We start from the raw sequence: 13,259 nt of genomic DNA, 5'->3' as shown, positions 1-13,259 counted from the left end.
AGGCAAAGGAGAAAAGGAAAGATATACCCATTTGAATGCAGAGTTCCTAAGAATAGCAAGGAGAGAAAAAAAAAAAAAAGCCTCCCTTAGTGATCAGTGCAAAGAAATTGAGGAAAACAATAGAATGGGAATGACTAGAGATCTCTGCAAGAAAGGGCAGACATGGTAGGGACCTAAGAGAAGCAGATGATATTAAGAAGAGGTGGCAAGAATACACAGAACGATACAAAAAAGATCTTCATGACCCAGATAATCACGATGGTGTGATCACTCATCTAAAGCCAGACATTCTGGAATGTGAAGTCAAGTGGGCCTTAGGAAGCATCACTACGAACAAAGCTAGTGGAGGTGATGGAATTTCAGTTGATCTATTTCAGATCCTAAAAAATGATGCTGTTAAACTGCTGCACTCAATATGCCAGCAAATTTGGAAAACTCAGCAGTGGCCACAGGACTGAAAAAGGTCAGTTTTTATTCCAATCCCAAAGAAAGGCAATGCCAAAGAATGCTCAAACTACCGCACAATTGCGCTCATCTTAAACGCCAGCAAAGTAATGATCAAAATTCTCCAAGCCAGGTTTCAATAGTACGTGAACCATGAACTTCCAGATGTTCAAGTTGGATTTAGAAAAGGCAGAGGAACCAGAGATCAAATTGCCAATATCTGCTGGATCATCGAAAAAGCAAGAGAGTTCCAGAAAAACATCTACTTCTGCTTTATTGATTATGCCAAAGCCTTTGACTGTGTAGATCACAACAAACTGGAAAATTCTGAAAGAGATGGGAATACCAGACCACCTGACCTGCCTCCTGAGAAACCTGTATGCAGGTTAAGAAGCAACAGTTAGAACTGGACATAGAACAACAGACTGGTTCCAAATAGGAAAAAGTATATAGGTGACAAAATGATATATATATCATGCAAAATGCTGGGTGGGATGAAGCACAAGCTGGTATCAAGATTGCCAGGAGGAGAAAAAAAAAAAAGATTGCCAGGAGAAATATCAATAACCTCAGATATGCAGATGACACCACTCTTATGGCCAAAAGCCAAGAACTAAAGAACCTCCTGATGAAAGTGAAAGAGGAGAGTGAAAAAGTTGGCTTAAAGCTCAACATTCAGAAAACTAAGATCATGGCATCTGGTCCCGTCACTTCATGGCAAATGGATGGGAAAACAGTGGAAACAGAGACTTTCTTTTGGGGGGGCTCCAAAATCACTGCAGATAGTGACTGCAGCCATGAAATTAAAAGACGCTTGTCCTTGGAAGAAAAGTTATGACCAACATAGACAGCATATTAAAAAGCAGAGACATTACTTTGCCAAAAAAGGTCCGTCTGTTCAAGGCTATGGTTTTTCCAGTGGTCATGTATGGATGTGAGAGTTGGACTATAAAGAAAGCTGAATGCCGAAGAATTGATGCTTTTGAACTATGGTGTTGGAGAAGTCTCTTGAGAGAGTCCCTTGGACTGCAAGGAAATCCAACCAGTCTATGCTAAAGGAAATCATTCCTGAATATTCATTGGAAGGACTGATGCTGAAACTGAAACTCCAATACTTTGGCCACCTGATGGAAAGAACTGACTCACTAGAAAAGATCCTGATGCTGGGAAAGATTGAAGGCAGGAGGAGAAGGGGCTGACAGGATGAAATGGTTGGATGGCATCACTTACTCGATGAACATCAGTTTTAGGAAGCTCCGGAAGTTGGTGATGGACAGGGAGGCCTTGTGTGCTGCAGTCCACGGGGTTGCAAAGAGTCAGACACGACTGAGTGACTGAACTGATGAAGCCTACCTCTGTCCCCTACTGCAAAATCCCACCAGAGTCCTTCCTGGGTAGTCTGCTATACTATCTTTAACAAATGTCTTAACTTTTTTTTTTTTTTTTTAACCTGAGGTCAAAAGGTTGGATGCCTCATTCAATTAACAAGGGATAGCTGTGATGAATGAATCCCTTGGAAGTCCTTGCTATACCGCTCGTTAGTTCTTCAAACGACTTGCCATTTGCTCAAACACCTGAACCCACCTTCGCGGGGTAGATGTTGGATCTGATTGCAGCGCCACATCGCTCTTTCGGGGTTGTCTTCCACTCGCAGAGCCTACACTGGATACTAGCCAGAGGGCGGGCGGATGCAGCGTCGCCTCATCTGTCTCAGGGAGTCAGTGGGCTTCCGGACGACAGGGTCGCCACGCGCCCCGCATCTAACGGCTCGGATAATGGAATAAAAAGCTAATGAATTTCAGGAGGCTGAGTTTTGTAAACTGACAAAAATGTGCTCTCCAAGAAGCGACAGCTAGCGCATGTCTTAAAAGTGACCTCCAAAGAAGCATCCGCCTGCAATGCGGGAGACCTGGGTTCGATCCCTGGTTTAGGAAGATCCCCTGGAGAAGAGAAAGGGAACCCACTCCAATATTCTAGCCTGGAGAATCCCATGGACTGTATAGTCCTTGAGGTCGCAAAGAGTCGGACACAACTGAAAGACTTTCACTTGGTCTGCAAAGGAACCCCGCTCCTGGAGCCCCTAAGGGACCATCCAGGAAGAAGAGCCAACCAGCAAATACCTGCTGGCGAAGGCTTCGGACTGCGCAGGCGCCTCGTCCTCCCGCCCGCCCCATCCCCGGCTGCTCGCCCCGCCCCCCGCTGCTCGCCCCGCCCCCCGCTGCTCCTCCGCACCGGATATCCGGCGGGCCCCGCCTCCCGGCGCGGCAATCATGGCGTTAGGCCAGGCTTGCGAGCGGAGCCTCTCCTCTGCCTCGGGTTCTGCCTTTCGGAGACCCCATCACTCAGGTGACCGCCGCTCGCCCCGCCCATCGCGGACGCCCGGCCTCCCCCTGCCCCCCCCCCTGGCCTGCGGCCCCGCCGAGAACGCGGCCTGGCTTCTTGGCCTATCTTGCTCCCCATTCCCCCCGACTGTCCCGGGGTTGCGGGGCCGCCTGCCCCCGCAGCCCGCCGCCCCCAGGCCGGGCGCCTCCGAGGCCGGCAGCGTGGGCCCCTTCGTGACACCGCGCCGGTGTCATACGGTGTCACGTATGGTATGTCATGTATGTATGTCACATACATACGGTGTCACGGCTCATTTCTCGGCCTGGGAGTGACGGCCTCGGGGGGCGGCACGGCCTCGCAGTACTAGACCCCGGTCTCGTTGAGTCTTAGGGAGCCCGTTTGACAAATGAGACCGTGTGCGGGCGCGTTTAGGGGCTCGTCCGGGCCGCCCCTGGGCTCACTTTTTTTAAAATTAATATATTTTTTATTGAAGGATCGTTGCTTTACAGAATTTTGCTGTTTTCTGTCAAACCTCAACATGAATCAGCCATAGGTATACATGTCACCTCCCTTTTAAACCTGACTCCCATCTCCCTCCGCATCCCACCCCTCTAGGTTTATACAGAGCCCCTGTTTGAGTTTCCTGAGCCATACAGCAAATTCTGAAAAGGGACTTTTAAACTCGCTCACAGCAGGAGCAGTGCCCTGTAGCCCAGAGCTTCCCTGGGCCGGTAGCCTGCACAGGTCCCAGGGTGGGGCTAAAGCACTTTCTGCAGTTTTGTACTTCCTGTCAGCTCCATGCAGAAACGCTGGAACCAGTTCACCTCTGTGCTTCCTCTGATGGAACAGGTTGATCCAGGAAGAGATGCCTCCAGGTGTTACAGGGTTCTTGGCCTTTCCCTAATCAGTTGGCAAGAGACCAGTCAAGGAATTCAGGCAAGGCTTGGTTGAAGCTCCTGGGGCCACATGGAGGGAGTGAAAACAAGTAACATGTTCCCTTGCTTGCTCCCGAAGGTGGGGCAAACTGGTTCCTTAGATGGGGTGAGGGTAGGTGTGTTTCGGGTCCCGAGGCGGGGTGGCTCAGGTGGCTTGCCCCCCCCCCCAAGTGTGTTGAGTGCAGGGGGCACTGGGCAATACCATGCTTTTGCTCGTAACACCCCGCTTTTGTTCCCAGCTCTTCAGAAGTGGCAGTTGGGTTTTTGTTCTCTTTGTATCTTGTCCATAACTGGCCCCACCTTGGCGTGGATGCAGCCATTTTTAGCCCCTTACCGTGTCTTTTTATTTTGTTGCTCCCGTGTCCAGAGGCATACACTGCAGCAAAGAGCCAGATCATGTTTTTACCCAATATTATTTCAGCTCTCATCAGAGGAAAAATAAATGTTCTTAATTCAGGGAAGGAGTTCATTTTAAAAATGACCCTCTTGCGGCTTTTGTTTCTTATTTTTCTCACATTCAGATATGACTTCTTAAACCAGTTTTATTTTTAGGCTTCTAAGGACTTTCCAAATTCCACAAGGGAATGTATATCAAAAATACTCTGAGTTCTCTAATTTCCTTATTAATTCAACTATGGTGAGATAGTGTAGTGTGGGTTTCATTTCCTAACTAGACAGTTGATTTTATTTCTTGTACCTCTCAAGTATCTTTTCTAAATAACAGTGACTCGAGTATAGGTCTCAATAAGATGCAGCTGGGGACTTCCCTGGTGGTCCAGAGGTTAGGGCTCTGTACTTCCACCACAGTGAGGGTGTGAGTTCACTCCCTGGTCAGGAAACTAAGATCCTACGTGCCTTATGGTGTGGCCAAAAAATAAATAATAAAATGCAGCTGCCTGGCTCAAATCCTGTTGCCAGGCAAGACCCCTCACTTGCAGAGTACTGCTGCAGTTTGCAGCTATGGTAATCCCTGAAATGACCTCGGAGCAAAGTGAATGGTGCAGACCAAGAAGTCAGAGAACGCGCAGAGAGAACAGGACAGGGGCTGCTGAACAGATTGTCCTGATGACATGGATAAGTAGTAACCGGCTTTTCTTTCTTCAGTTTTCTTTCCAGCAGGGTGGATGGGGAGCGTCACTGGCTGACATGCTGGTCAGGTGAGAATAGTTTCTAGATTGGTGCTTGAGTGCTTATTGATGGAGAAGAGAGGGAATGATAGTGCCAAACAGTAAGTCCCTCCTCTCTCCCTCTTTTCGGCCTTTCCCAGTTGGTGTATGTAAAGGGGTGGGGGAGGGGGGATAGCACTCAGGTTCAGTTAAAACTTGGCCACTGCATGAAACCGAACCCTCAAAGTTGTGAAAAAATGTATCAGGGGTTTGGATCTAAAACACATGGCTATTCACTATCTAAACAAGTTCTTTTTCACTTATGGTAGATACGACCTAAATAATTAGCAAGGAAGTCAAATGAAATAATACAAAATATGTCCTGAAACTACAGTTGGATTCCTTTTTGGGTAGAGACTTTTTTCCTCCCAAATTCACTTTATAAAACATAACAGAAAAAAAAAAAAAATATATATATATATAGCAGAAATAGTGGGGGTGGGGAGAGAAAAAGAAATAGTGATGATTTTGACATTCCATTTGCCAGAATTCATTTAAGCATATGCTAATGGATTATTAAAAGGAAAACATGTCCCAGTTCAAAGGTTAAGAAATATTTAGAAACATTTCCACATTAGAAACAGGAGACACCAGGATTTGTGGTTGGGTTTCGGTAAGCTGATCATCAGTTTGCTTTTTCCCCTTCAGAAGAAACAAGCTGGGTGTCTGCCAGCTTTTACTACTTGATAATTTTCTTCAGCAGTATAACTAACACACCAAGAAAATATATTTAATGTAATTTCTGAATTTGAACTGTGTTTTAAAATGTCTTCATTTCTTCTTCATCCCCTAAACCAGAAATGAAAAAAGTGACCTTCCAGCTTTCTCTACTTACAAATGCTTTCTCTGTTTAAATTGACTTAATCTAAAAGCCCAAAAGTGTCGTTTCATTCCTGTTTTCTCTCATGTAAGAAGGGTAGGAGGTTCTAATAGCTAACTTTATTGAGTGCTTACCAGGTGCCAGAGAGGTTAAAATACTTAATGTTTATTATCTCATTGAATCTTTACAACTACCGCGTAGTACAGCTGGGGAATTCTGCCATCCATTTGGTGCTGAGAAATCTAGGGTGGAGAGAGGTAGGTGAGGTCACCCAATAGCAAGTGTCAGGTGGCGTGGCCTTGAGCCCAGGCTCCTCCCCTCTGGGGACAGTGGGGACCCTGCTTTCCTGTTGGAGGGTGAGTAAGCTACTGGGTGCTGCTCAGTCAAGAACCTGGCTTGTAAGTGCTCAGCAAATGCTAGCTTTTGTTTTTAGTAATTCAGTACTTGTTAAATTGATCAGTTAGCCTTTTCTGATCAAATAGAAGATACTGAAAAGAATAGTCATTCCAGTCATCTGAAACTCTAGAAATGTCTGACCAATAAATGTTTTCTGAATCGTTTTAGTACTAGAATCTGGTCGGAACTGTTTGTTTACTGATGTGATGGCTAAGTGAGTGAGTGAAAGTCTCTCAGTCGTGTCCGACTCTTTGCGACCCCGTGGACTGTATAGTCCTAGAATTCTCCAGGCCAGAATACTGGAGTGGGTAGCCTTTCCCTTCTCCAGGGGATCTTCCCAACCCAGGGATTAAACCCAGGTCTCCTGCATTCCAGGCGGATTCTTTACCAGCTGAGCCACAAGGGAAGCCCAAGAATACTGGAGTGGGTACCCTATACTTTGACCAGGGATCTTCCCGACCCAGGAATCGAACCAGGGTCTCCTGCATTACAGGCGGACTTCCCTCGTGGCTAAGACGATAAAGCGTCTGTCTACAATGCTGGAAACCGGGGTTTGATCCCTGGGTCAGGAAGATTCCCTGGAGAAGGAAGTGGCAGCCCACTCCAGTACTCTTGCCTGAAAAATCCCGTGGATAGAGGAGTCTGGTAGGCTACAGTCCATAGGGTCGCACTGGACATGACTGAGGGACTTCACTTTCACTTTTCTTTACCAACTGAGCCATGAGGGAAACTTGTGATTGTTAAAGACCATTTAATTAGAAGCTAGTTAATTTTCAAAACTGAGAGTAATTGTAGGGAATTCCCTGCTGCCCAGGACGCAGATTCAATCCCTGGTCAGGGAGCAAAGATCCCACAAGCCACGCAGCCAATAAATAAAGAAAATTATGTGTATTTCTTAAAGATGAAGTTGTAGACCATGTATGGATATGTCACATTTTAAAAGCATCTTGTGACAGAACAAAACTGAGCGGCTGTGGCTGACCCACAGGGAGGCCTGTGTGGGCTGAGATCTCCCTGATCCTGGCTCTGCCCACAGAGCCTGCCTCCCCTGGGCTCTCTGACCTCAACCAAGGCCACGAAAGCCTGTTGTGAACGAAAATACCATGTGGAACAGAGACTAGAAGCTTGGCAGCAGGGGTTCCTCATGTGGGCGTCCTGAGCCCACCTTCTCCCAACAGGCAGGTCCCTGGAGCAGCCAGGAGGCCACGCGGGGAGCAGCGTGCCCAGCGTCAGAGGCGCCGTCTGCTTCACGCCGATGTCCACAGTCCCGGCCCGCCCTCCCTTTCTATAATGCTCCTTTCCGTCCCACCGACAACTGCCCCTTGGAAGGACACGTTCTGTCTTTAGCCATTTGAACACTTGGTGTGAATGTTTTTTGCAGACCTAAGCCCGGAACTGATTTGATTCAGTTAAAACACTGAATTAACTTACCTAACTTCCAACTCTGCACATTACTAAGAATCACCTTGCTGTAACTGCCCTTGTGTACTGCCTGGATGAGCGTGCGTGTGCACTCTTGCACCGGACTCTACGGCCCCATGGACTGTAGCCCACCAGGCTCCTCTGTCCATGGGCTTCTCCAGGCAGGAATACTGGAGTGGGTTGCTATTCCTTTCTCCAGAGGATCTTCCCCACCCAGGGATCCAATCTGAGTCTCCTGTGGCAGGCTGGTTCTTTACACTGCGCCCCCTGCCTGCATGGAGAGCAATACACTTAAAATAAGAAATGGAGTCCCATAGGGACATCTGAAGTTTTAGTTTTAAGTAAGATCTTTGTATATTCAGTACAAAAGCATTTTAACAATTCTTAAATCTACTTAAATGCTTTTGAAATTTATTGATATGTTAATATTTTGAATAATTCTTTTAGCCTCTGAACTTAAATTCCTGTTGTTAGCCAAGAATTTGTGTGAAAACCTTGCTTAATTTTCCAGTTTCTTTAGCTATTTGAATAACATGGGCACTATTGTGTTAGTCAATCCAGACCTTGGATATTCCCCTTTTAGACAGGAAGTGTAACAGTTTCAACCCTGGGCCTCACTAGCAGTTTTTTCCTGGTTCCCAGCCTTATTATGACTTTTTTTTTTTTAATCTATAATGGCTGGCATTTATTGAGATCCTTATATAGATAGATCTGGCCACTATGTTTTAGTCGTCAAGTAACCTAGCAAATGAGGTATTAGTGTTCATCTCTCAGTGGTGGGGAGACAAGCCAAGGGAAACTGAGTGGCCAAGGCACCCTTGCTGGTTGGGGCGGCGAGGTCTAGCCACTGGCCGCTGCGTCACTGCCACACCACGCGGGCGGGGGCGGCTCTGCCTCTTGTTTTTTAAGTGCAGCAGGGACTTCACCACTGGATGGATGTGATACAGACTACAGACTTACCAAAATTCTAGAGTGCTCCCCTGTCAAATATTCTCAGTGGAGGCTTTAGAATGGCTAGTCAGTTTTTTGCAATCATTACACACCAAGACACAAGACTCAGAAATAAATGTCCCTGAATTTCTGTTGTCATCGCTCCCAAGACTCGCAGATGCTGAGCTGTCAGGGCAGAGGCCCTCCTCCTCTCTTGGGCCTTTGGTGCCCCAGCTTCTCTGCTTAGTTGCTTACATGTAAGAATTTGAACCAGACAACAAAACTGACCACATCAGTTTGCTAAACCACAAACTGAACTCTGAGATGCATTGGGGAAAAAAATTGTTTTAATGAGTAACTGGAAACATCTAGAGCTTCCCTGGTGGCTCAGAGGTTAAAGCGTCTGCCTGAAATGCAGGAGACCTGGGTTCGATCCCTGGGTCGGGAAGATCGCCTGGAGAAAGAAATGGCAACCCACTCCAGTATTCTTGCCTGGAGAATCCCATGGACGGGGGAGCCTGGTGTGCTACAAGTCCATGGGGTCGCAAAGAATCGGACACGACTAAGCGACTTCACTTCACTTGAAACATCTACAAACCTACCAAAGGTCATAGCTACTCAGTGTTAGCTCCATTTCCATGGTTGGTTTTTTCAGCGTTCCATATAGTATTGTGAATCAACTGGTTTAAACTGAAACACAACTAATCTACTGAATCAAAACCATGGGGTGATAGTGATGGTGGCAGTGTCGTTGATGACCTGAACAAATGCCCCCACTGGTGGCTGCTGTAGACAGCAGGGGACACACGGACAGTCTCTGCCTTCTGCTCCTTTTAAAAGCGCCCCACCAACCAGACATGGCATCAGCAAGTACGTACAGCCCCTTTGTCTGTACTTCACAACCTCTGTCAGGGAGGCCTGGGCAGACTTCCCTCTGTCTCGGAACCAGGAAGGAGTCTGACGTGCCTCAGTCAGGCCCTGCCCCAGTCCCACACGGTGAAGCCCGGGCAGCGTCAGCCACCGGGCACTGCCCACCTCCTCACAGACACACCCCTTCCCTCACCAAAGCGTGGCTGCAGGGGGCTGGAAACAGTTCTCTGCCCACAATTCACCATTTTTTTTCATTTCAGGAAATGTGACGTCCTGAATCGTGGATTTTCAGGTTACAACACCAGATGGGCCAAAATTATCCTCCCCAGACTCGTCAGGAAGGGGAGCGGGCTGGACAGCCCAGTGGCTGTCACAATTTTCTTTGGTGCCAATGACAGTGCGCTCAAAGGTACAGCCACTTGTGTTTCCGTAGTCCGTTTGTCACTGTTTTCTGTTACAGCCAACTTAAGTTTCTGCACTTTTTTCAACTGTTTTCATTATCTCACAGGAGGTAGTTTTGCCAAACTTACAGTGGGTTCCCCGAGTTTACTTCCAGTAATTTCTTCTGTCTTTAATGTCAGTCAGTTTTACCCCCGACTTCACAGAGGCCTGAGTCCTTGGCAGAACTGCAGTTTCTGGAGTTTAATGCTTTTGGACTCCATCTGGCCTGCGCTCAGTTCCTGAGGTCCCTCTTTAGCTGATGCAGTTGGCAGGAGAGAGCCCGCTGTAACATGTCGAGGTGCGACTCACACTGACGGAGGAAGGGCCGCTCTGGGCAGCAGCGCGGGAAGCAGGTCCGAACAGGAGGCGTGTCTCCATATTTTTGGAAGAACTGTTGCCATGACTGGAGGCACAGCTGGCCAGCGCAGGCCCCTTTTCCTTCCCTGCTTGTGAAAGGAGGGCCCTCTGATCAGAATACCTGAGAGGAGCAGCAGCTTCCAGAGGCTTCTCTGGTGCCCCGCCCCTCTCCACAGCGCAGGTGGGGCCCTCAGGTGAGGCTGAGAGCAGGGAGGGGGCAGCTGCCAACCGTGATGAAGGCTGCTTGCGCCTGTGAGGTTATAAACTACAGGTGTTGGCAGAGACTGGAAGTGCTCTCCGTGAGACAGAAATTTCCCAAAGAAGGAATTTCTTTCAATTCAGGCCAAGGAAAAACAAGTATGAAAACAGTGGAGGAAATTGCCAAGGAAAAAAATATAGATTTATGAAATAAAATAGCCTATGTCAAAAAAAAGAAAATGAGGAAAGGAAAATTAAGGAAAATATTTGCAAAAGCATGACGACAAAAGGTTAATGTTTTTAATGTAGAAATCAATCAGAAAAATATTCACTCCAATATTTAAAAATGGGCAGAGGCAGGAACAGATGGATCACAGCAGGAGAAATGTAATAGGCAGTACATGTTTGAAAATGTAATGCCTTCTGTCACGCACAAAATGAAAACTGAATCAAGGAATACTGGCGTTTTGACTCACATCATTGGGTTTAAGCAGCATTACTACAGCTGCCAAGCATGGAAAACAGGTGCTCTTGCAGGACCGGAGGAGGGGTGGGGACAGGGAGGACTTGAAATCTTTCTGGAAAGCTCCCATCCAGACCCCCCTCATCTAGAAACCTGGCCAGCCAGGTCCATGTGCAGAGACGTCTCTGCTCTGTTATTTACAACAAAACGTTGGCGGGCTGCACAGTGAGGAAGTAGAAGCATTCACTGTGGTCACCCTACAAGCCAGCACCAGGTTCCTGAGGACTCCTTGTGGACACACATGCTTATAATGTATGTTTAAAAAAAAACAGTATGAAAAACAAAAACACAGTATGGTCATTTATCTTTAGTGTGATCTTTTTTTTTTTTTTTTTGAAGTATACATATCGGCTTGGAAAGGACTGAAAAGAAATATGACCAAGTGCCCACACTGGTTTTCTAGGGGGTAGGATCATGAGTGCTTTCACTTTCCCCCTGAATTACACTCTGTGGGGTTTGCAGAAAGCCTGCAGCGAGCCTGTGAGCCTGTCTGGGAGGAACCCTCGCAGTGGTGACAGCTGTGGCTTCGCTGTCACTGAGCTCCCTCCCGGCAGGCCCCATGCTGTGAGTCTTGACCCTTGCTGATGTAACCTCACAGCAACCCCATGAGCTCCACCCTGTTGTCACCCCATTTTACCAGCAGGAAATGGAGGGCAGGAAGGTGGGTCATTTGTCCAAGGGCACAAGGCCAACCAGTGGCAAAGCCAGGCTAGAACCTGGGCAGGTTCCCTCCACAGCTCGGGTCTCATTTACAAATCCAGCCTATTGGGTTCATGACCACAGAACAGAAAGCAGGAGAGGCAAGCGCACTTACAAGGCTCCAAGCCAGGGCTGCTGAAGTCCGTTTTATGAAGAACCCCGCGCTGGAACTCTTCCCCCTTCCCCGCCCTCGGTGCCACACAGTTCCCTGGTGACATCACGATCGGGGCCCACCTGTGAACATGCATCAGCCTGACCTGTCACCCCTTAAAACAACCCTGCTTTGGGGCTGAAGTGTCTGTCTCCCTCCCGAACAGACGAGAACCCCAAGCAGCACGTGCCCCTGGAGGAGTTCGCGGCGAACCTGAGGAGCATGGTGCGGTACCTGCAGTCCGTGGACGTTCCCGAGGGCAGGCTCATCCTCATCACACCACCCCCGCTCTGTGAGGCCGCATGGGCGCAGGAGTGCCTCCAGCAAGGTGAGAGTGGGCTCCCGGACACAGGGCTGCGTCCTCTGGGGTCTGTAACTCCTGCTTTCAGTCAACAGAGGTCACAGAAGAGCTCCCATCATGTTTCCTGTTGACAGAAAGCATGTAGGGGCCAGCCCTTTGCAGAGAAACTGAGTGAGCACTGTGGTCTCATCCGGCTCTCACTTCCTCTGGTTCAAAGTTGACGGGTGGCTCTTCCCCCGTCCAGCAGTGGCCTCTCATTCCATATGCCAGTTCAGGCATGTGGGCCCCGCAGTCTTCCCCACACACCCCGCGCTGGCCCCCAGACTGACTCCATCCACCTCCAACCAGGGCTCTAGCCAGGCAGCTCAGGTCTCCCCGCCTGTCTGTCTGGTGTCCCCTAAACGCCCTTCATGGCTCCATTGGCCTTGGTTCCGTGCTGGGGAGCGGGACACGCGTGACCTGCGAGGCCCGTCCTGTGTCCCCTGAGCCCCATGGTGGGCCAGCTCGGGTCCGTCAGCAGGCATACCCATTACCCTGCGCTGAGAAGCCCTCCAGGTCATAGGACTTGCACAGAGGGGCCAGCTCCTGGGTCTGTTGGTTGCACCTGGATTTTCTTTTCTCAATAGGCTGCAAATTAAATCGCCTGAACTCGGTTGTTGGTGAATATGCCAGGGCCTGTTTACAAGTAGCCCAGGACTGCGGGGCTGAGGCACTTGACCTGTGGACCCTAATGCAGAAGGACGGTCAGGTAGAGTGGAGTGCACAGTCCTGGCGGGGACCTGGTGCAGAGGGTCGGATGGGTGGTCCTCTCCCCCGCTGGGTTGGATTGGATGCGGGGGAGGACCTGGAGAGGCTCCGGGAGAGCCTGTAGTCGCAGCGGCCCTGGCTTGGCCATGTTCTCTCCCTGCATTCAGCAGCTGGCATCATGCTCTGGGAACCCCTCTGACAGGAGTTGGCATACAGTGAGACGAATGAGCAGTAAATGGTCAGATGGCGTGAGAAAGTACTGCTGCTAGAGAAAAGGGGCCAGCGGCTCTCAGTGCATCACGTCCGAAAGAACTTTCCAGGGGTCTAGAGCTGGGAAGGTCTTCCTTGGCAGTTACCTGCTCGGACTTCATCAGAGCAGAGAAAACTAAGGCCCAGGAGCGGTGTAGCGCCTGCATGGGGCTTCGTTGCTCTGTAGCACGTGAGACCTTCCCAGATCAGGGACTGAACCTATGTCTCCTGCACTGGCAGGCAGATTCTGTACCCCTGAGCCACCAGGGAAGCCCAAGGTTAGAGTTT

The 13,259-nt window shown here is 48.9% G+C and overlaps 1 protein-coding gene across 1 annotated transcript in view; it reads left to right on the top strand.

Moving 5' to 3' along the window:
- The window catches only part of LOC122442503 (isoamyl acetate-hydrolyzing esterase 1 homolog), a 15,047-nt gene extending 2,057 nt beyond the window's left edge, over positions 1-12,990 (top strand). The window contains exons 2-7 of the mRNA XM_043470360.1: positions 2,725-2,790; positions 3,616-3,702; positions 4,806-4,858; positions 9,566-9,714; positions 11,841-12,002; positions 12,602-12,990. Coding sequence (XP_043326295.1) covers positions 2,725-2,790; positions 3,616-3,702; positions 4,806-4,858; positions 9,566-9,714; positions 11,841-12,002; positions 12,602-12,846 — 762 coding nt within the window. The 3' untranslated portion in view covers positions 12,847-12,990. The remainder of the gene's footprint in view (positions 1-2,724; positions 2,791-3,615; positions 3,703-4,805; positions 4,859-9,565; positions 9,715-11,840; positions 12,003-12,601) is intronic.
- Positions 12,991-13,259: the final 269 nt, after the last annotated feature.

The sequence above is a fragment of the Cervus canadensis genome, chromosome 5, assembly GCF_019320065.1.
Source record: "Cervus canadensis isolate Bull #8, Minnesota chromosome 5, ASM1932006v1, whole genome shotgun sequence".
In the NCBI taxonomy this organism is placed as follows: Eukaryota; Metazoa; Chordata; class Mammalia; order Artiodactyla; family Cervidae; genus Cervus; species Cervus canadensis.
The sequence above is the reverse complement of the archived record's forward strand: the minus strand, read 5'-3'. Positions and strand labels throughout refer to the sequence as shown.